At 43.8% G+C, this 22,176-nt stretch overlaps 1 protein-coding gene across 1 annotated transcript; it reads right to left on the reverse strand.

Annotated features, from left to right (window-relative positions):
* Nucleotides 1-2,587, reverse strand: LOC132046542 (laccase-11-like). Its single transcript, XM_059437196.1, has 6 exons — nt 2,433-2,587; nt 2,173-2,324; nt 1,830-2,074; nt 1,595-1,723; nt 537-1,460; nt 1-449 (listed from the first exon to the last, which is right to left on the reverse strand). Exons 1-6 carry the CDS (start codon nt 2,529-2,531, stop codon nt 319-321), a joined length of 1,680 nt encoding a protein of 559 aa, XP_059293179.1. The 5' UTR covers nt 2,532-2,587; the 3' UTR covers nt 1-318.
* Nucleotides 2,588-22,176: the final 19,589 nt, after the last annotated feature.

Consider the following 22,176-nt stretch of genomic DNA (forward strand, 5'->3'; position numbering starts at 1 on the left):
TCCAAAGCAAGTGTCAATATATTGTATTTCAATCCAACGAGTTTACGCTAGATTAAGCAGGGAAATTCAATAAAAAACAACAGTCCAAAATCACATTTTTTTGTGTGGACCTTTATTACAACTCACATTACAAACCAATCCAAAGGAATCCCTTTAATTTCCTGGATAGAAACTCCTTTTCTTAATTTTGCACATTTTTCCTACGCACACTGTCTAAAGATCTTCGAGGCCTTGTGCTTCCTTATGGGGCACGAAACAGATTGTATTAAACTTGCACAAGAAATCCATTTATACACATTCAAAGAAAGCCTTGAGAACTTAGCAGCGTGGAAGGTCCTTTGGTGGAGGCAGAATATTTTGATCTGATCCTGGCCCATCTTCCACTAAAAATGCTGTTTTTAGTCCCCAACCAGTATGCAACTCCAGATGACAGTGGAAGAACCAGACCCCTTCACAAAAAGTTGGATATGTCAAGTATAAATTTTGAAATAATAAAGAAAAGTTCATCAACGTAACTTAGTTTGAAAACTAGGTACCTGGATTATCAGCTCTGAACCGAATAGCAGTCCAACCACCAGTTGGAACACCAACAGTATTTCTTTCTATAGGATCAATCAAGTTATATTTTGCTGGATCTTTTTTGGGGTTAAAGTTTCCGAGGCCAGTTCCAACCACAAAGAAATTATAGCCATGGAGATGGAAAGGATGTGATTCCACCGACAACAAATTGGTGTCTTGGATTACTAATTCAACAGTGGAATTGAAAGCAATTTTGCTGATTCTTGTGCCTAGATTTGTCCTTAGGTTGGCTGTAAGGGGAGCCCCTGTAAAATTGAACGGAGTAGGTGGTTTGTCGGGGAAGTCTGGAGTGTACACACCCTTAATGTTGAAGTAATGAGATTGAAGAAGTGCAGTTTGTGGCATAGTAAAGGAAATGTTGTTCAGTGAAGCTGTTAGCCGAGTTCCATTTATACAGGTGGGACAAGGATTTATCCCTAGGCCAACTGTAAACAAGAGGCGTCGATCAACTTTTAGGGGAACGTTTGCTGGATATTTGGGTGTATTAAGGCTTTTGAGTTTAGAGCTATAGCTCAAGGCAAAGTCTGAGTCATTTTGTGCAGGCAAGGTTGGAAGTTTTGGCAGAACAATTTCTGGGATTCCCTTGTACTGAAATATAGCAGTAGCAGTCTTGTTATCCACACTGATTGGAGCATCCATGAAGGCCCTTGCAGCCATGAAGTATCTTCCTGGAACTTGGTTTGCACGAACCAGAACGTTTGTAGTCTGGCCTGGTGCAATCAGAATGGCCTCTGTGGTGAATGGTTTCGTGTAGACTGCATCAATTTCCACCACTGTGAAGGTATGATTAGCCAGGGCCAAAAAGAGCTCATCATTAAGAGCAGCGTTGACAATTCTCAACATGTATGTCTTTCCTTTTTCAACTTCCATGGCAAATGTATCTGAGAAAGAAATTCAAATAATTGAATTATGGTTAGAATGTGTATTGTTTGGATACAAAAGTTCTGACAACCATATTTATTTTGATACGATCGGGTTTGAATACTTTAATAAGCATCAATATCTTAATTCTTACGTTTCTCAGAACATGGAAAAAGAGGCCCTGGCTTTCCATTGATCGTGTGAGCATCAGACATATTAGGAGGTATACCCAATGCATTTCCTTGTTTCTCGACTTGTTCAACATCAGCATTCCACCATTCTCCTATCAAACATAAGCGATGTCATGTTTCGTTCATGCTTTTCCGTAACAGAACTTCAAGAAATTCTGGGGGTGAATTCTATATATATTAAAGAGTGTCAACGCTCACCTAGTACGAGTACTTCTTCCCTATCTGGTTGTGGAAAAGGGAAGGGAGTTCCTTGCTGTGGGAGGATGACTATTGCACCATAGACGGTTGCCCTTAGCCAAAGAATATGTGCATGCCACCATAAGGTTCCTCTTTGTCCTGTTACATTGAAGTCATAAACATAACTATTTCCTGTCTGGATAGGGCACTGAGTTATGTAAGCCGGTCCGTCTGCCCAACCATTACGATATTGTTTCAAACCATGCCTGCAAGAATCCGAATAGGAAAGTGTTTGACTTTGTGCCCCAGAAATTAGAGTCTTAAAATGGGTTTAGCAATTATCATCTGAATTTGATGTTCTTACCAATGGATAGACAAGTTATATTGTGCATAGTTAGTAACATTGATTTGAACTCTATCTCCTTCTCTAGCATATATATTTGGCCCCGGAAATCTCCCATTTACTGTTACCATTTGTTTTGCATGGCACAATCTGCTCACATTTGACACTTTAACCTGTAAAAGACAGAAAGTTGGCCATGATGAAAAAAGGAACCAAATGAGTGTATAAAACAAACAACATTTATGAACAAGAGTAACAAAAGCACATTATGAAGCACTAACATCAAATTGATATTTTTTAAGGGCAGCCTCAGCAGGTAGACAAATGAAACAGAGAAATCCAAAGACAAGGAAGCCTAAGAAACTTGTCTGCTTTGCCATTTTTCTTAATTGGCCACAAGCTGTGAGAGAATTGTGTGTATGAATGAGACAAAGGTGCAAGTAAGATGCATATTTATACAAGTGAAATGGCAAAGATACTTTGAGTTTTTCAGTTTGTTAAGGGGAGAAGATGTTGTAACAGAGATTAGGTAGAAAAGAATTTCAATGGGCACTGCAAAGCTTTGAAGCAAATACTGATGAAGACATTTTGTGAGCCATTGACTGGCGTAAAGGCTAAAATCAAAAGGCGAACACACTCAATCTAAAAGGGAGGAGAAGAATATAAAATAGTATATGAACTTACCTTAACGTAAAGAAAGAAGTAAGTTCACTGTTTGGTGCCATTGCATATGGTGGTGGACGTTAATTAGCATGTAAAACGAGACACACCCCTTAACTCCTTAAGGACCGTTTCTCTAACATCAGACTTTTCTTTCTGACAATACTACTAATTCTATGGATTTTAACTTACATACACCGAGCCCCGAGGTCAACTAAAGATAATTACTAGTAAACGTTCATTGAAAGTGGGATTAGTAACATGAGAAATACGACAGGCTACCTCTGCCACAGGTTGGAATTACTGATAGCCTTAAAAAAATTACTACTTCCTACACTGTTTGTGTATACAAGTTAAATTCATTCATGTCACCTCTATAACTGAAGGATAAATACACACAAAAAGGAGTAAAGTACTTAAGATTCTGCACAGACTTTTAAGTGCCGGTTTTACTTCTAAGGTTTAGTTGCTTTTCTTCATTTCGTAGAATTCTTGGCCACATTTTGCTTCGGGAAGCCTTAGATTTCACTTAAAAATATTCGGTTAAGGTTTCCTTAATTACATGCTCAGCTCTTTTACTACTAATTGTGTTATTTAAGGAAAGGGAATAACAGAAAATAAACAAAAAGGGAATATCACTTGAGAATCAGATGTATTGCACGTGTTAACTAACGGGGTTGGTGAGTGAGTATAAATAAATATTAAACAAAACTGGGGTGAAGTAGGCGTACATAAAAGGAATGGCGTATTTTTTCAGGATTGAATTATAATACTTCAAGTTCATTTTGGTAGGAAAAATTATAGAAAATTATTATTACTCTGTGAAATTACAAAATAGATAAAGTTTATTGATAGGGATCCATTCGAACTTCCCCAACGAGCTCATGGGAAATACTAGAAACGAATGGTAGTTGAAGACTCAGCTTCATATGCTGCTCAGTCGTAGCGATTGATTTAGACATAAAAAAGGAAGGAAATTGCTAAAATAAATTATAAGTGCTCATTATGCTTGTATAAATAATCATGTACGCCTACTATATGTAATATGAGTATCAGTATTCGTTAGGTACTTTTTGATGGGTATTTTGGTTATCTGTGACTCTGAAATGACATCCTTCATGATACCAAACTTCCATTCTTTGGTCATCGTAATGTTATTTAAAAGAGTTCAATTTATGTACATGGCAAAATTAACACTATTCGATCACTTAAAAGATAGTTACAAGTAACTCTTTGTAAAAGGTGAAATTAGTAACATGAAAGAAAAAAGACACTACTAAAATACCTGGTATAATTAATATATTATATAAAAATTATCTACACTATCGATATACATAAATTAATTCCCATTTTTTATGAAGTGGAACTGTAACAGACTATAGTGAATAAGGGTAAAGATTGGAAGACATTTGATAGGTGTAAAATGTAAATAACCCTTCACCTCAAAAGTTTAGAGTGAACCTACAGTGATTTATTTAATGTTATTTTACAAATTAAACAAAATGCAAATATTAATATCATTTGATTCATACATTCTCAAATCAAAACATACAAGGTCTAACTTATGTTGAAGAATCAGCAGGTGAGTCGGGTGAGTTGTGATAGTTGACTTCATAAAAAGTTGTAATATATTACGGATTAATTTTGTGAACTTTATGCAATTAATCAAGCATTTTCATAATAGAAATACATTAAGATGCTGGAGAAGTTTCACACTATATTTGCCTTTTTCCTTAGATGACTTAAATCATATCCAGTAAATTGAGTAATAGAGAATGATGTTGGTAAGTAGCAGCTATTTGGGCTTTCCAGCAGCAAAGGAGGATGCAGCCCACTTTCACACTGTACCTAGCTTGGACTAACAAGAACCAATTTCTAGCCCAACTAGAGAAGTAATCGGCTGATCTACGCAAATGTCCTTTTTTATGTTGTACAAACATAGCCCTTGGAAAATTATTCTTATAATGTTAGTTCGGGTCTAATATTTGTTAATATATTACTCAACCTTATAAATAAGATCGTAAACTATCGTCTAAGATTTGTAATACCTCACAACATTTTAAATCGTGCGCTAACATTTTCTATTAGATTCCAATTTGCTCACTGGGGATCTTTAGACTGTGATCTAAAATATCCATAAATTACAAAGAAATATATAAATAGAATCATTTGCCAAAAAGTTGTCCCAAAAAGGGACAATGATGGAAATTCTTAGAAAACAGTCACATGGGTCGAAAGTCTAATCTCGATTTATTAAGGGTGAATTGCATAAATCGGATCTTTAGGTACCCCGTTTAAATTGTTCTTGTCAAGAAAATTGTGCAAGAAACAGTTTCGCTAGAATCTAGAGCAAAATTATGCCAAGTCACCATAATTTCTTATTTGATATTGGCAAGACTTCAACAAGTTATGGTGATCATTATGATTTTGACCATACATGCTGACGGGGTAACTAGGATCTTTTCAAGACTTGTGGCTGAAATCCGGGCGATTCGTCAGCATTTGCGACCAAATTCTTGACGATCACCTTAACTTGTTCCGTAGCAAATAGGGATCTTAGTAGCTCAGTTGGATGGCTATTTGAACTTTCACCTTGTTGGTGAGGGTTTGAATCCTACATTGTAATCCCCTCCCCCATTTTCCCTTTCCCTACCCCTATGTAATAAAAAAAAATTGTTCCGTATGCAATACATTTTTGCTTCAAAATCTATCCAAATGACTCCAGATTTGATATTCAGCCTTCTATTAACACTCCCAACAATTTTCAATTGTTAGATTCAAATCAAACCTTCAAAAATTAATAGACACACATTGACGTCTTCTCTAAACAAGCCTTATTATAAAACTCAATAACAGTATCCTTTAATTTTTTCAACTAAAACCAATCAAAAATAATTACAAATAAACAATGAAACTACAATTTTCTACATAACTACCTATAATTGTATATAATCAGCATTAATTGAGGATTTGAAAATTAAGTACTCGGCTACATTGAAATTCACTCCACTAACCAATGAAGGGAATTAATAAGTTACAAAGGTAGCTGATGAACAAAAGAATGGATATCCAGTTATAGGCACTTAATTTGGAGGGGTCTGAGGAATATAGAAAATAGGAAACATCAAAGCACTACAAGAAAGTATAGAAATGGCAATAAAAAATTTAATATTTGAAGTATAGAAATGGCAATAAAAAATTTAATATTTGGCAAAAACTTAATTTTATTATTGGCAAAGAACTTTTTTGTTGTCAAAAAATTTAATTTTGTTGCCATAGTATTAATTATTGTTGCAAAAAGTATTTTTGGCAACAAAAAAAAATTATTGCACGTTGTTGCAATAACAGCCGTTGGGAAAAGTCTATACAATAAAAAAAAAATTGTTGTCAAAAATACTTTTTGCAACAATAATCAATTTATGGCAACAAAAATAATTTTGTTGCAAAATATATTTTTTCTCAGAAAGCAGTAAGGCGAGCGGGCAAGACACTTACTTATAGGAATGGATGCTCAAACTTATTATCCACAAAGAGATACCTTATCCTCAGCGAACATTATATCAGGTAATTTTATGAAAACCGGACATAGCGTAAAACCGAAGCCAAGGATGACCGGACGGGAGAAGCGAGGAACGCGCTTCGATGACATTCGAGTCGAACCGAGTAGCGCTTGTACCGAGCCGAGCCGGGCGAGCCGCTTGCCGCGAGCCGAGCAAGGGCGGTCCCGTATGGCCCCGTACGTCGGGCCGGTGATAATCGTCGGCCCGGTGGTCGTTGGTCCGTATAGCCGTTGCATGCGAGCCGCGCGCGCAGTGTCCCCGCCCCGCCGCCCACCAACCACGCGTGTCGACGCGCGCCTCGTCACCAAATCCCACCAAATCCGTTCGTAGCCGTCCTTGTTATTATTATTTTTATTCATTTCACATCGTATGAAGCCCACGGAGGCCGCACTATAAATAGGGACACCCCCCTCCTTTCGAGCGGGGTTGGCTCCTTTACATTTCAAGAACATTTGTAAGAAAAGAATCTCATATACTTGCTCTCCCTTTCATTTACTCTACCAAGGCCGTTTTTCCTTTTCAAGGATTATTGCTAATCGTATAATACAAAGCGTCATAAAGATCTACACATCTTTGGCCGCTCCATCGAGAGCCTCCTAATCTCTATTTCCTTTAACTTACATACGCGGTTGAACAAAGACATATCCTATACCCACTTACAAATTCAACCGATTACCCAATTTCTGGTAACAATGGCGCCCACGCGGGGCTAGGATAATAGTTCTAGTCTCGATTCTATCAAACTCATTTAAACCGCGACCCTCGTTCGCCCCTCGTCAAAAACGATCCATGGGTCGACGCTTCGGCAATCCGTGGCCACGTTAACAACACCGAAATTGTAGCAAGAAAAAATCGAGGCGCGAGCACCGGGCCGCCGAACTCGCCGACCCGAACCCCGTCGACTCGAGTGAGTGGCTCGACCGGCAAAACACCGTGGATCGGAGAATGCCGCCCTTCCGCCACGGATCCCCTAAGAACTCATAACTCCGTTACGCCGTCTCGACCCAAGGCCGAAGAACCGAGTCACCGAATGACGCATTAATTTGCGTCTCGATTTTCGAAATGTCACAGAACAAAGAACAACAATTGCCGAGCAAGGAATGGCGATCGCCCGGTTACAAGAAGCGACGAGGGGAAGTCGGGGTTTAAAAGGCAAAGTGGTATAGTGGAAAGCGAAGAAACGAACAGCCGGGTGGTCGAGAGCGACGCGTCGCGGGGCCCGTTTTTCCACCGAGGTCCTAAAAATGCTCGAGACTTTGGCAAAACGGGTGGATTCGACCGAGAAGAAGGTCGAGACGTATAACTCTCGGGGGATCGGGACACGGGGGCTCCGCGCCGGGCGGGGCCGAATTCGAAAAGACACATCCAAAGGCCTTTTCCACCGAGCGCACCGAAACCGATCCCGAAAAGTGTTCGAATGCCCGACATCCGTAAATACGACGCACAACCGACCCGCACGAAAGACGCGACCTCATATGCTCGCGCCATGCTGGCAATGATATGGAAGAAGACGAAATTGAATCGCATCGCCGAAAAGCCTGGGGGAAACCTCGCTGCGCGAGCGTGACACGGTACGACCATTTACCCGAACACTCGATCACTTCGTGCTCGAAATGCCGGCCGACGCCTTCGCGAAGGCGCACGCCGTGCCATCAAGGTGTGCCCGTAAGGCCGACATCTTTCCTGGACACACAAAGGGACGACGAGTTACCGAGGAGTTTGTCTCCGGCCCAGTAGGGAACGGATGGAATTACCCCCGTGCCGTGTTAACGGGCCGCACGTGTGCCACGAAAGGGCTCAATATGCTAAGTTCGGCCGCCTCGGCCAAATCAAGGAAAACTGTTAGAATACGAGGCCGTAACACGGGCCGATGTCCACAATCGATATGAATCGAAGATTCGGCAGTGAGGACCACTTTCGAGCTCTCTCCAAAAGAAAGTCAAAGATGAACGAAGCTTCGAGAAACCGAGAAAGTGGTCACGAAGCAAAATCCGAATCGGCTAAAGAAAGGTTTCTGCCATACTCGCACCGAGCGATCAAATTTCAAAACGGAAAAACCGCGGAGGCTCCAGCCACCCCTCCGGTCGGGTGCATCGGACACGCGCCCGCCGAATAACCGGGCCCTCGCTCAGAGCGAAACCGGAGTTCAGACGAAGAATAAAGGTCCTCCGAGATTTCGAATACAACTTCAACGCGCACTTGGACCTCGTCTCCCGCCCGCTTCTGGCCGTGCTCTTCGATGTTCGGTGGCCAAAGCCGTTGGCGACGATCCGGACAACGGGACCCGAGCATGGTTTGTGAATATCACGGGACCCACGGTCACAAAACCGAGGATTGCCGCCAATCGAGAGAAGAGTGGGTCTGGCGTGTTGAAAACGGTCACCTCCGAGATTTACTGAGCGAACGAGCTAAAAGCCATTACAAGGAAAGAGAAGTTCATCGAAGTGATCGAACCTACGAACACCAAAGATGTGATCAACATGATAGCTCGGGGAGTGACACCCCTAGACGCCCGTAGCCGAAACCGACTAAGATTTCCATCGTTTGAAAAGCGAACCCGAGACCATTTATCCGAGCTTCCATCTCCTTCGACGACGCGGACGAAGAGGGCGTCATTCAACCACACAATGACGCATTGGTAATTTTCGTACTTATCTTTAAAACTATGGTTAAACGTATCTTGATTGATCCAGTGTAGTTCTACCCAACATAATTCGACGGAGAGTGATCGAACAGCTAGTAGGGTCGCTCGATCGAATCGTACCTAAGAACCCGGATACCGCGTGGTTCAACATGGCGAGCGAAACCACAAAGGGAGATCTCACCGCCCGCGAGCATCGAGGCCACCATTCAACAAACCCCGTTTACGTGATCGGCGGGGACGGCGCACAACGCATTATCGTGCGTACCTTGGATACATAGTACGAGGGCGGTGCCTTCAACATTGCATCAAATGCTCGAAATTCCCCACCTGTGCAGGGAGTGAAACCGTCCGCGCGAGCAACCCGCAGCAAAGGAGATGTTCGCCGGGTAAGAACCTTCAAGACCCCGCCGAGGAACCGTCCTCCAGGGGGAGGTTCGACCCGGACGCCCCCAATAGCAATCAAAGAATATCGGGAGGACCCGGAAAGACGGAGACGATGACCGGGATGCCCCGATCTTTTGTCACACCGTATGACCTTTGGACGCAACCAAGTCGACCAGAAGAAGCCGGAGCAGCATCATCCCGTTCGAGTTCCTACCAGACAGAAGGTATACTCCGGGCACGGCCACCCCGAGCTCGTGCACAAGTTAATCGAATTTCTTCGAGCTAACGCCGATTGCTTTGCATGGTCACATAGACATGTATACGACAGTATATCGGTAAGAGCTTCACACAAGCTCACTGACTCGCATAAGTTCTCCTGCATGGGGTAAAGGAGGCCCATGCCCGAGTCGGCTGATGCCTTCATCAAGGACTATGTAACAAAAGCTTTTAAATATCGGGTTCTATCCGGAGGCGAAATGTCTGGTCAAGCCGCAAGGGCGGTGGTACCCAAAAAAGGTAATAAATTTTGATGTGTGTCGATTATAAAGATTTAAACAAGGCGTGTTCTAAGGATTCATTCCCGTTGCCGCACATCGATAATGATCGATGGTATCGTCTTGACATGAAATGTTAAGTTTTCTCGACGCTTACTCCGGTATAACCAATCCGACGCACCCGAGGATCAAGAGAAAACGTCCTTCGTAACCCGATACGGACTCATCGTTACAACGTCATGCCTTTCGACTAAAAATGCCGCGCAACTTACCAACGCCTAGTTAACGAAATGTTCGAACAACATGTAGGAAAACGACGGAAGTTTATGTCGACGATATGGTTGTTAAGTCCCCCGGAAACAGAGGACCATTTAAAGCATTTGCACAGAAACCTTCGACGTGCTCCGCGTATACAATACGAAGCTTAACCCGAGAAAGGCGCCTTCGGAGCGAGGTCCGGTGTTTTTGGGTTTACGGTGTCAAACCTGGGAATCGAAATCAACCCGGACAAAATCAAAGCCATCGAGGACATCGAGGTCGCGAACAACATAAAAGGGGTACAAAGGCTTACCGAGAATACGTAAGACCGAGTCGCTTCATATCAAGGTCCTCCGACAAGTGCCACCGTTTCTTCTCTTTTGCTCCGAAAGAACGAACGATTGCACGGACACCGAGTTGTCAAGAGGCTCTACAAGAATCGAAGAGGTATTTGACCACCGCCCCCGTCGTCGCACACACCGAAGGCCGACGAGCCGCTTTTCCTCTACCTAGCCGTCTCCGGGAGTAATGTGCCGGGCGTTTTGTCCTAGAGGAATCGGCACGCAATTCCCTCGTCTCATTATGTAAGTAGAACTCCTCGGACGCAAACCCGAGACCCTCATTTGGAAAATTGGCGTTAGCATCGTGCTCAGCTCCAGAAAACTCAAACCCTATTTTCAATGCCACCCTATACGTGTCCGCGACCACTTACCCTTTGAAAATATCACGCATAAACCGTAGCCGTCCGGTAGGTTAACAGAAACGTGGGCCGTAGAAATTGGGCCGGCTACGACATCGAGTATAAACCCCGAACGGCCATCAAATCCCAAGTTCCTGTCGACTTCGTAGCCGACTTTGCCCCGCTTGGTCCCCGAGGTCGAGAAGGAACTCCTCATCGACCTCGGAAATATCACGGCATTTGGACTCTACATACGGACGGGCCTCGAACCTTAAAGTCGTTCCGGCCGGGAATCGTCCTCAAAAGCTCAAACCGAGATATCATCCGACGGGCCGATAGAACCGCTAAATTAACCAACAACGAAGCCGAGGCGAGGCTACGATCGTTATGTTTGGAGTCGCTCGAGTACGGGAGCCGAACTTATCGAGGCTCGACGCGACTCGCTCGATCGCAAATCGTGCGAATGGTGTTTTCGAGGTTGGGGTGGACGACCCGACGCAAAGGTACCTCGAGAAAGCCTGTACTCCACCACTTAGAGAACGGACCGTACAAAGACATACCTAGGAACACGTCGAGGCCGACGCCTTGGCAACCCAGATCACCTGCTAACGAGGAACATCAACCCGGTCGACAACAAGACTTCGACGAACACGGCCACAGACCGGCGAGCCGAAACATGCACGACGAGCTCGACTCGGGACCGGCGTAACAAGACGCCGACTACCGCGCGATGGCAAGCTCCCCGAGCGATCCAAAAGAATCGCGATCACCACGACCAAGGCAAGGCGCGCGCTTTTTGCTGGCCGGACGACCAACAGACGGCGCTCCTTCCCGACCCCCGGCCAAATGTCCGGGACCCGGCGAAACCGAGTACGTGATGCGAGAGATACACGGCGGAACCCGCGCAACCACTCCGGCTCGTGCTCTTCGTTCGAAAATTAGTCGTGGCCGGCTATTACCGGAATCGAACGGACGAGGACGCAAAAACTTTGTCCGAAAACGCGAGGGTCGTCGGCGCACGCCCCGACGATCCATCGGGAGCTACCGCACCGCGATCTCACCCCGGCCCTTCGCGTGAGCCGGGGGAACGGGACATCGGCGGGCCCGCCACCCCAAGCGCCGTAAGGTCCGTTTCATTCGTTTATGACCGACTATTTTTCTAACTCCGCCGGTTGCCACGTGCCTTCGAAAAATGTTATAAGGAAGTGATCGACTTCACGGGATCACATCGTTCGCCGTTTCGGCATCCCGCCGAGAAATCTCCGGACACCCGTCTTCGCCGCGGGCAAGTAAGCGTCAACAGCTTCCTCGAAGGATCAAGATCAAGAAAAAATCGTATCAACCCCGTATCACCCATGCGCGAACTATTGCAATGCGAATCCACGAATAAAACAATAATCCAAAGTCTAAGGAAGAGGCTTTGGGCTGGCCAAGCACCGCTGAGAGACGTATTACACGGGGAGGCTGCGGGCTTACATATTCACATCCAAATCGAGCACCGAGAAACTCCGTTCTCAATGTACACGGGCCGAGGCTCTTATCCCCGTAGGCAGGTGCGAACCGACTTCCGTTGTGCACTCCACCCTGGGAGGCAAACGATGAAGCTACGGCCGTGAAACCGACCTCGCGACGAACTACGCGAACGCGCGCCATTCGCATACGGCTCAAAAAACAAGCAACGGAAAGGTACTACAACCGGAGATCCGGCCCCGCATTTCCGAGCGGGGACTCGTGCTTCGAAAGGTCACTCTTGCACACCAAAAACCCCAACGAGGGGAAGCCGGGTCCGAACCGGGCGGCCCGCATGGTATCCGCATAACGGCAAAGGATCGTACTCACTCGCAATCAACGGACGGCACCCTACGCAACAACCGGAACGTGGCTCACCTAAAGAAATACTATCGTTAAGGTAATGGGCCATATTCTCTCATTAACCTTTCTCATTTTTGCAGAAGTCGAGAACGGATGGGAAATAGAATCTAGGTCGAAACACGTGTCGCACTCTTTCCTTAGTACGGTTTTGTCCCAAAGCAGGTTTTCCGACAAGGTTTTTAACGAGGCAACAAGTATAACGTGTTACCGAACAAGTATGGCAAAACGAAGACTCAGGAGTACCGTGCCTTAAGGCTCGACGTTGTCAAAGTGAGTACCGTGCCCACACCAACGACGACACCGATTAAAGTTTTTGAACAGAAGATCCAAAATTGCAGTGCCCGGCCACCGGCCAAAATGTAAGTGACCAAACGATCATAACCGTGTCCCAACCAAAATTTGCTACGGCAAAATAAGTGTTCACACCTACTAGCCTCCAACGTAAGGACCAAACGATCATAACGAATCGTGTCCCAACCAAAATCTTCGCTACGGCAAAATAAGGCCCGACCACCGGCCATAGCCTCCAATGTAAGTGACCAAACGATCATAATGAATCGTGTCCCATTTTTACTTGCTACGGCAAAAGAAGAAAGAGTCAAAACTCGTACGTACAAACGATTTACAAAAATAAAGTTGTCAAAAGTCGTCAAAGCAAGAACTCCCTCGTTAAATCGTACTCTACAAAATAGCAAAGGCTACCGGCCAAACGTTCGATAAGATTTCAAACTGGGGCCGACACTTTATTAGCCAAGGCTAAAAAAGACACGCCCTAAAACAAAGCCGAAGTAAAATGCTCGGGCCTAGTGTAATCCGCTACTTCCTTAATTCGTGAGATAACCGAACTCGGGGTGCCTAAAAAACCGAACAAGCATGATGAATCGGTGACCACGAGTCACCTTACCGTGAAAACGGACCAACAATCGCAAATAAAAATAATGGCAAACATACAAACAAAGTTAAGCCGGAAAGATACACTTTTCATTTATATACAACGGTGTTCTTTACATTGAGAAAAAGAAGAATGAAAGTTCTACGAAAATGAAGAATAAAAAGATAGATGCCAAAATAATGGCTCTACACTATCCTATCCGGCATGGTAGTGAGGATGAATGCTCGGATTCGGTCCGCCGGAGTCATCGACTCGGACCCGAGAGCGCGGTTGGCCTTCTCTCCATCCCTCGGGCTTCAGTATCGTGGCGGAAGGTTCTCGAGGCCATGCCCAACTTGCTCGAGGGTGAGGCGCCGAGATTTCCACTTCTCATACCGGCGACAATAGCGGTATGAGCCTCGCCGCCTCCACACTTCTCCACGTTTCCTCCAAGTCGGCCGGCCGCTAGTTTGGCTTCGGAGTGAGCCCGGTTTCTTTCGAGGTCATCTTTCGCACGGAGTTGACCGCATCCAACTTGGCACTTAAGATCGGCTCATTGGCTTTATTCGCTCGAGTTCCGCCCAATACCCTCGCATATCAGGGCCATTCCTTGACTCTTTCCTCCAAAAAATTCTCCGCGCTCGTTGAACAAGGCGGCCTCGGCACCTCGAGCCGCCGGCTCTCGGGACAAGCTTGTAGCATCGGCCTTCCCGGCCCGCCCTCTCCCCAGAAGGTGGGAAACCACGGCCTGAGCGCCCTCGTCCAACCGCGGGGTGGGTGTTATCCGACTGGGGCGGCGATCTTGTCGCCCTCGAGACTCCGGTTATAATCGGTCTCGCTGGCGGCCGAATCGGTGCCAAACGACGGTTCTCCCCTCCCCCGCCGCGTCAGCTAGGGCGAAGATTGGCCAAGACGGCCACCCGCTCAACTCTCCCTCCTTCGCCGGGAGGCGTGTTGATATTTCTCCGTCTCCCGCCCGGGCATCGAGTTGGCCGTGAGGTCGTCTATCTCGTGTGAGCACGGACGAAGGCCTCGTCGACCAAGACCACACTCGCGCATAAGAAACCAAAGGACTTAGGCAAAAGACGGGATGGCATTCCGAGAATAAGAATGTACAGGATGGTTAAGAATCTTACCCGTTGCCCGCGTGCATACCCTCGTTCATAAGGCACTTTGCCAAGTGACCCCGTCATCTTGCGTTTGTCCGAATCCGAGACAAGGGACGCAAATAGCTCGCAACGCCCACGGGGCGTGATAAAAGCTAAAGTCTGCGTGGACGGTGACCACCGCCGATCGGGTCCTCCGAGGTTCCACGCTCGGGCCGGGAAAACATTCACCAAACTCGTCCCGGCACCGCATTCCGATGCTCGGTTCGCCGGCCTAGCGACCCGGGAACAGGAAGGCGACCGAAGCCCGCCGCTTCACAAGAAGCGAGGAGTCCCCAAGAACATCTCCTCGAAATCATCAACACGTTGAGGAGCCGGGGTGGATGAACTTGGAGCGGCCTCGATGTTCTCGCCAAGAAGCCGAGGCTCCGTAGTCACGGCAGCTCCGGAAGGTGGACGGAGCACCTACGGTGGCCTCGGTATCCGGTTCTCAGCCTACGCTTTCACCGGCCCTCGCAATAACCGCTTCCCCGATCTTTTCCTTTGCAGCGTAGTATCCTCGGAAAAGTTTCACCGAAATGTCGACAAAGTCAATCGACCGAAGAGGGACCCATGAAAGTATTTCTTCCGCACCCGTGGGGGACCCGCGGGACCAACGGCCTTCGCCGATGAAGGAAGGGGGGCCGGACGAGGCCGTCTCCTCCCAGATCGGGGCCACGGCGGGGACCGAACCGACCCTCCGAATGACGATGTCGGGCTCGCTCTCCTCCTCGAAGACATCGGCAACGCCGCGTGCCTTCTTCCGCTTTTGAGTCGTCCCTCGTCGAGGACCCTCTTTCAAAGATCATCGAGGATACGGGAAGAACTCCGCCGCGTCAAACCGGGACGACGACGTAGGGGCGGGCGGGTTCCTCCCGCCGAGGCCACCGAGCCCGCGGGCAAACCCGCGAAAGGCGAAAATAATGGCGAGAGATGGTGAATTCGAAGGGTTAATGATAGCGAAGAACGCGACGAAACACTAAACAAGTATAAACGTGTTACCGTGGTTCGCGCTACCCACCGACCACGAGACAAAGGGCCCATGTCCGATTCTCGTAGGGATATCGGCGGAGGAGAGCAAGAACCCATTCACTCAAGTCTCGGATAACGGAGGGACGTATCCGTCCGTGTGAGAGCAAGAAAGAAAGCAACGAGTCAACAAGATCAAAAACGGATAAAAAATGACTAAGTGCATAGGCGATTGCCCGAAAGAACGAGCTTACGCCATTGTTCCATTTCTCGGGAAGGGCGATACGTGGGGATGATGTCCTCGGTTTTCACTCGGACACCTCTCTAGCAACCCCTATCCCTATTCGTCCATCTTCGAGAAGAACGGGTTCCGCCGCGCTGACAAGCTTTATTACGCCGCCCGAAAACCCTCGGTGAGCATACTCGTATCAAATGGCCCGCCGTAAATCCTTCTCGCATTGTTAGCTAAAAATCGGAGACACGCAACGACCCTCAAACGATCGGACCGGGACCGCGCTAAAGTCACACCGTAGGTTCGGCACAGGTCGAGGATGACCGGATCAATCGGGGATCGATTTCGAGGGTAAAAGGAGTAAGTATATACGAACAAAAAACCCTTCTCGGTGATCGGTGATGTATCTATCCCGGGCCGGTGCAAAACCCCACGGCGGTATCCCATCCACGGCCGGCCCGAACTACGTCGAGCCTTTCCTCGGTAATCGATGAGGGGTATCGCCTCACATCGTATCCCCCGTCCGAGACCGAGGACTCGCTTTGTCGACCTCGAGATCTTTGTTAAAATTGGAATTTGCCTAATGATATCCGAGACTCATGTAGTAGCTCGATTTTAGCGGTGATGCGAGACCGACCTCGGCGACGTCGGTGGAACTTCGTGGGAAGTAGATTCGGACATATCGAAAATACGAAAGGGAAGAGTTGGAAAGTGAAAAAGGAAGTGGAGAAACTTGTGACTCGAAACAACGAAACAAGAAAGACGCTCGAACCAAAGCAAGTGGCAAGAGCAAACTCTTTGCATCAATTTCGAGTCGATGATTCAAACAACAAATCGAACTGGCTCGTTAACAATTTGTGAGAGTGTAAAGGAATATAGAAAAGGGGAGCGAGAAGAGGAAGGAGAGCGTGAAAAATGGCAAAGGAATGGGTGATGGGCGCTATATAGGCGAGAAAGGAACGGTTACCGAGGGTAACCAATCGCGCGCCGCGCGTGTCACTATCATTAATGCAGAGGCGACGCGTGGCGGGGGACGAGCAAAGGCGGTTGCGCAGGGCGTTACGTGGTCATTCCCCGCCAAAATTTAAAAGATAAGAACGAGCCGGCCGAGTCACCGGTTTTCTAGGTTATTCACCCTCGTTACCCCGACGGATCGGAAGATAACGAAGAGTGGAGGGCTAACCGTATACGGCGAAACCGGACATATAGCGTGCCCGATGAAGTGATGACCGAGGGGAGCTAGACCGAGGAACGGGCATCGACGACATTCGAGCGAACGGAGGCCGTTGCTCGAGGGGCCGAGCTGGCTGGTCGCTTACGCGTAGGGCCGGCGGGGTGCCGTTGCCCCGTAGCCGTCGGGGGTCGAGATAATCGTTGGTCCGTGTGGTCGTCGGTCCCAGATAGCTCGTGAACGCGAGCCGCGCGTCGCAGGCGCTCCGCCACGGCCGCCCACCAACCACGCGTGTGTCGACGTGCACACACAACCAATCCCACCAAATCCGTTCGGGGTCGTCCTTGTTATTATTATTTTTATTCATTTCACAGTTATTCTACGGAGGTCGCACTATAAATAGGACACCCCCCTCCTTGCGGGTTACCTTTACATTTCAACATTTGTAAAAAGTTAATCTCATATACTTGTTTCCTTTTCATTTACTCCCGCTAAGGCCGTTTTCCTTTCAAGGATTATCGTGCTAATCGTATAATACATCTGCTCATAAAGATCTACATCTTTTTCGTCGCTCCATCGAGAGCCTCCTAATCTCTATTTCCTTTAACCTACATACGTCGTTAACAAAGCACATATCCTATACCCACTTACAAATTCAATTGATTACCCAATTTCGGGGTAAACAGATATAACAAATATTTACACGCACGATGAGATTTTTGAGAAGCAGATCTAGTGTCAGAATGGCCTTTATCTGGTTTCAACTCAATAATACTAATAAGGGAAAACAAAGTCTAGATTGCACTAATATCTTTGGGAATAGCTCAATTTTATCATCTGTTACACTTTTGGTGCTTACCTTTGACGGTGGTAAGTACTCTCTTATTTGACGTAGCTTTAGCATGAAAAGATTGCACATCACGTATTCAAATTCTTCAAGCAAAAAATAAATAAATAATAGAAATCTAAATTTATCCTTCAACTTTCAGTTATAATTTGAAATTGCCCTCCCTCTGCTTAAAGCTTCGTTAGACATCAAGGACAAAAGTGAGACTTTGTCAAAAAGGGTAGAGTAATTGTTAATTAAAAATTTAACGAGTGATAAAACTGCTCATTTTCAGATAGTACAAGACAAATTTAATTTATTTTCCTAATAATAATAATAATAGCGGTACCCGCAAAGGTGGTCGGGTTAGGTGACCAGCGATCTCCCCAAATGTGGTCTCAAGTTAACTCTTTTGCGATGCTTTCCCGGTGAGGCTTTCGTACAGAACTGCGCTAAGTCGCGGTTTATTACCTCTACTATGTGATTTTCAGGCGTAGCTATTACAATCGGGTGAAATTACCTTTCAGCGCACTCAAAGAACGGCTTATGCATGCATGTAAATAGGGCAGGGATTCCTTATGGCTCAAAATATAAAAAATAAACATATGAAGAAGTTCCTGCCGCCGCTCAACATCTACTATAGATACATTTAAAAATAATTTTAATATCAAAAGTCAAAAGATCCGCAAAACCGGCCTACGGAACCTGCCACTGGTTGTGAGTTTCCTTGTCAACAAAAAATAAAATTAAAAAAATAATAATAATGGCCTATGCAAATCTGGTATGGTTGTGGTCAGCATCGACCTATACGTCATAACTCATAACAGCGAAACTTGCTTCCCTGGGGTCAGTTCTCAGTAGTCATTGCAATTCAAATAACAACAAACGTTCCAGCTAATACCACTTTCCAAGCTTTCAAAAACTGAAAATAAGGAGACAAACAAAACCTGACATATACTATGTCCAATTAGGTCTTCCCACTTCCGTGGCATGGAGTTAAACGAAAGTTAAGCCCACGGAGGAATCAATTATTGATGTAAAAGAATACGGAATATTGCTAAAGTCATTTACTATGGATAAATAATTTTTATGCTATGATTTTTATTTAACCGGTTATAGCATATTATTCCTACTTTTTTTATTTTTCAGGTTACCATATCAGACTTGCTATATATGAAGATTTACAACTATTATTCTAAGTGAATTTTACTTAATGGTGTAAAAAAATTATTTGCTGACACTACACACACTTAATTCTCTTTTTTGTGATAAACTGACCATGAATGTTGTGTATATATATATATATACTTCGAATTGGAGAAAATGAAAGCGTCTGCATCCGTAGTTGTCGTAACAGTGCAATCCGCCCTTGGCCATGCATGCCTATAAATATCTTAAGTACCTTTTTTTCATGTTATTTTTATCGTTTGGTGATTGTATTTTTCATCTGTTTGTGCGATTCATTACAAACAACAAAGTCTGAACTTAAATGTGGTTTTTGAAATAATCGATCAGCAGACACCTGATAAGGACCATTTGTCAACACAAAACCAGGAAAATGAGAGCGATAGAGACACAAATTGTCTGTTAATATAATCATTCTCAGCAAATACATGCAAGAATTTATAATCTTTTCCATAATAGATGCTCCTATTAATAGAAAACAAAATGTACAATTAGATGTATTGATACTCTTGAATTTGGTGATTTAAAAAATAATACTACACTAGGTTCATATATTATCTATCTTTTAATAGTTTTGTATAATCCTCTAGTTGAGAAAATATTTAATAGCTTTAATCATGAAAATATTTGTCTGAATTTTAATTATCTCCCTCTTAAATATCTCAGTTAATTAACTCCCCACTAATTAATTGAAATATAAGTGAATTTGGAAAAAAGAGGAGTAATAAATATCTTTTATTTTTCTAATACATCAAAAAATTTAGTAAAATAAATTCAATATATTAAAACACTGGTCCAATGGTTAGAAGGATTAGATCTGTGTCACTATCAGTCCGTGCTTGGGAAGCATATAGAGGAAATAGGATCTCATACATATGGTGAAAGAGACACTTGAACAAGGTAATGACATGACGCGTCTCTAAAAAGTGATGAAAAAGCAGAACCCCCTCGTAACACTCAATACAATACATTAGTAGTTAGATTGGTGTATTTGACTCTTTGTGCATGACCACTAAAATACGTTATGTTTAAGGCTCCCAGCTTTGAATGTGACGGCTAATTAATTTTGCGGTCCACTACAAAACTTTCAAGATGTTTTCTATTTTTATCTACGAGATATTTAAAAATACATGCACTTGTTTATACGAGTATAGATTTATCGATCTATGAGGTACATGCTTTAAGTCTGATAGAGTATATTTTTGTACAAACTTCACTTATTATATTGCGCTTTTTGGGAAATTGCTTGACTAGATTTTTAGTCTTCTCAAAGAAACAATTATAGGATTCCACATTGTAAGGGAAAAAGAGAAAATATTTATTATCCCGATTGGAATTGATATGTTTTCCTTGGTTTTTGAGGTGGCATGTGCACCTATTGATATGTTTCCCTTGGTTTATGAGGTGGCATGTGCACCTATTAACAAGAGCTTCGTTTTAAAAAAAATGGAACTATATTCTTACTTGTCAATATTATTCTCACCCTGTGTTTACACCAAACCGTGTAATAGTTAAGTGATTTAATAAGGTGAGAATGCATGTTAATTAATCATGATTAAGCGCTAAAGGTTAAGTACAAACCATCAGCTTGGTGTAAATACCGAGTGCAGGTAATTAAGTTTCTACCATTTTACTTACCTCTCACTATGGGTGTTACGGCAACGGAAAGAAGGGGAAAAGTTATTGATCTTAGGTAAATTCTAAATTGAGAATTTTAAGTAGATAAGAAATATAAGTATCTAAAATATGCTCACAATAAGGTTCTCTTGTGAAGAAAAAATGTAATATGGTCTCTTCTACGATGAAAAAATCGCTTAATTAGCTAGCTCCGCTTATATTGGAAAGTGCAAAAGATATTTTTTTTTACGTTAATTTGTAGGATTGTTATTAATTTGAGACATATTCCTTAAAAGCGTACTGTAAAACCTAATGCTTAGAATTTTGAATTTAAAAAGTTATCTGATTCCAGATCTTCCTAAACAAACCGAAAACCATTTATTGTGCTACTCAAAATTTGAAATGAGACCTTTTATGACTCTATAACAAATTCATATTTCATAACGAAAAAGTAAACAATAAGGAAATGGAATCTCAGACTACTTTTTGGAAGTTAGATTACTAGATTAGATATTCCAACCAAATCACTTTTGAGACATGATTTTGTCACGTTGCATGCTTACATACTTTATCACTTATCATTATTGTATATGTATCCTCTTAAAATACCATGATCGAGTTATAAGGACCATCATATTATTTCATCCATAAGACCATAAGTCACTTGTCACTATCCCCCACCCCCATGCTGGCCATGCACCTTCCCCTATCCAAAATAAAAAGATTTTAAAAGAGCAAAAAAGAAGATATATAGAAAGGAAGAAGCATTACTCTAGGCTCCACTAAGCTTAACAATTGACGTGGATGATGCAAAATGAAAAAATTAAAAACAAACTTACTCATATATGATATTTATTATAAATCAAATTATATAGTCATGATAAATGATAGAGCATATATCAAAAGTACATTATATATTCATTGATATGGTGTAAATAGTGGATGTGATTATTTTTCTTTTTCTTTGTGTTATGATTAATTATATCTGAAATATACTCCTCAACTGTTTAGGGTAGTTGACGAAGAAAACATCACTTTAATATTAAAGTCAAATTAAATAAATTTGAATTGAAAAATATCAAAATTACATGAATAATTATTGTCAAATCGTTTAACGTCATTAGATAAAATTAATGTTAATGTAAATGTGATAGGAGTAGTATCTTTTCTGGCACACATCTAATAATAGCCAAGAATTTTGTTTAGATTTTGAACTATCCTTTTTTCTTTTTTTGGTTAAATCTCATTAGGAAAAGAAAGGAAAATAATTTGCAAAGATTGAACAAGAGGGTGGGGCCTACACTCGGTATCGGTGTCCAAATTAAGGGCGTGAAGATATTTGGGAGAAGATGGCAAAAATAGTCCCTTATGTTTGAGAGTGTACAAAATAGTCTTTCGAGGATCCACTATACAGTTTTGATTTCTTAAATTTGTTAAAAGTTAACATTCTTATTGTTT

The sequence above is a fragment of the Lycium ferocissimum genome, chromosome 2 (assembly GCF_029784015.1).
Source record: "Lycium ferocissimum isolate CSIRO_LF1 chromosome 2, AGI_CSIRO_Lferr_CH_V1, whole genome shotgun sequence".
In the NCBI taxonomy this organism is placed as follows: domain Eukaryota; kingdom Viridiplantae; phylum Streptophyta; class Magnoliopsida; order Solanales; family Solanaceae; genus Lycium; species Lycium ferocissimum.

Excerpts from the sequence above, each read along its gene's own strand:
- LOC132046542 (XM_059437196.1), bottom strand. The coding sequence starts at position 2,531 with ATGGCAAAGCAGACAAGTTTCTTAGGCTTCCTTGTCTTTGGATTTCTC. Across the intron at positions 2,325-2,432 it reads TTAAAAAATATCAATTTGAT|GTTAAAGTGTCAAATGTGAG; the intron begins GTTAGTGCTTCA and ends TGTCTTTTACAG. Across the intron at positions 2,075-2,172 it reads TATAACTTGTCTATCCATTG|GCATGGTTTGAAACAATATC; the intron begins GTAAGAACATCA and ends GGATTCTTGCAG.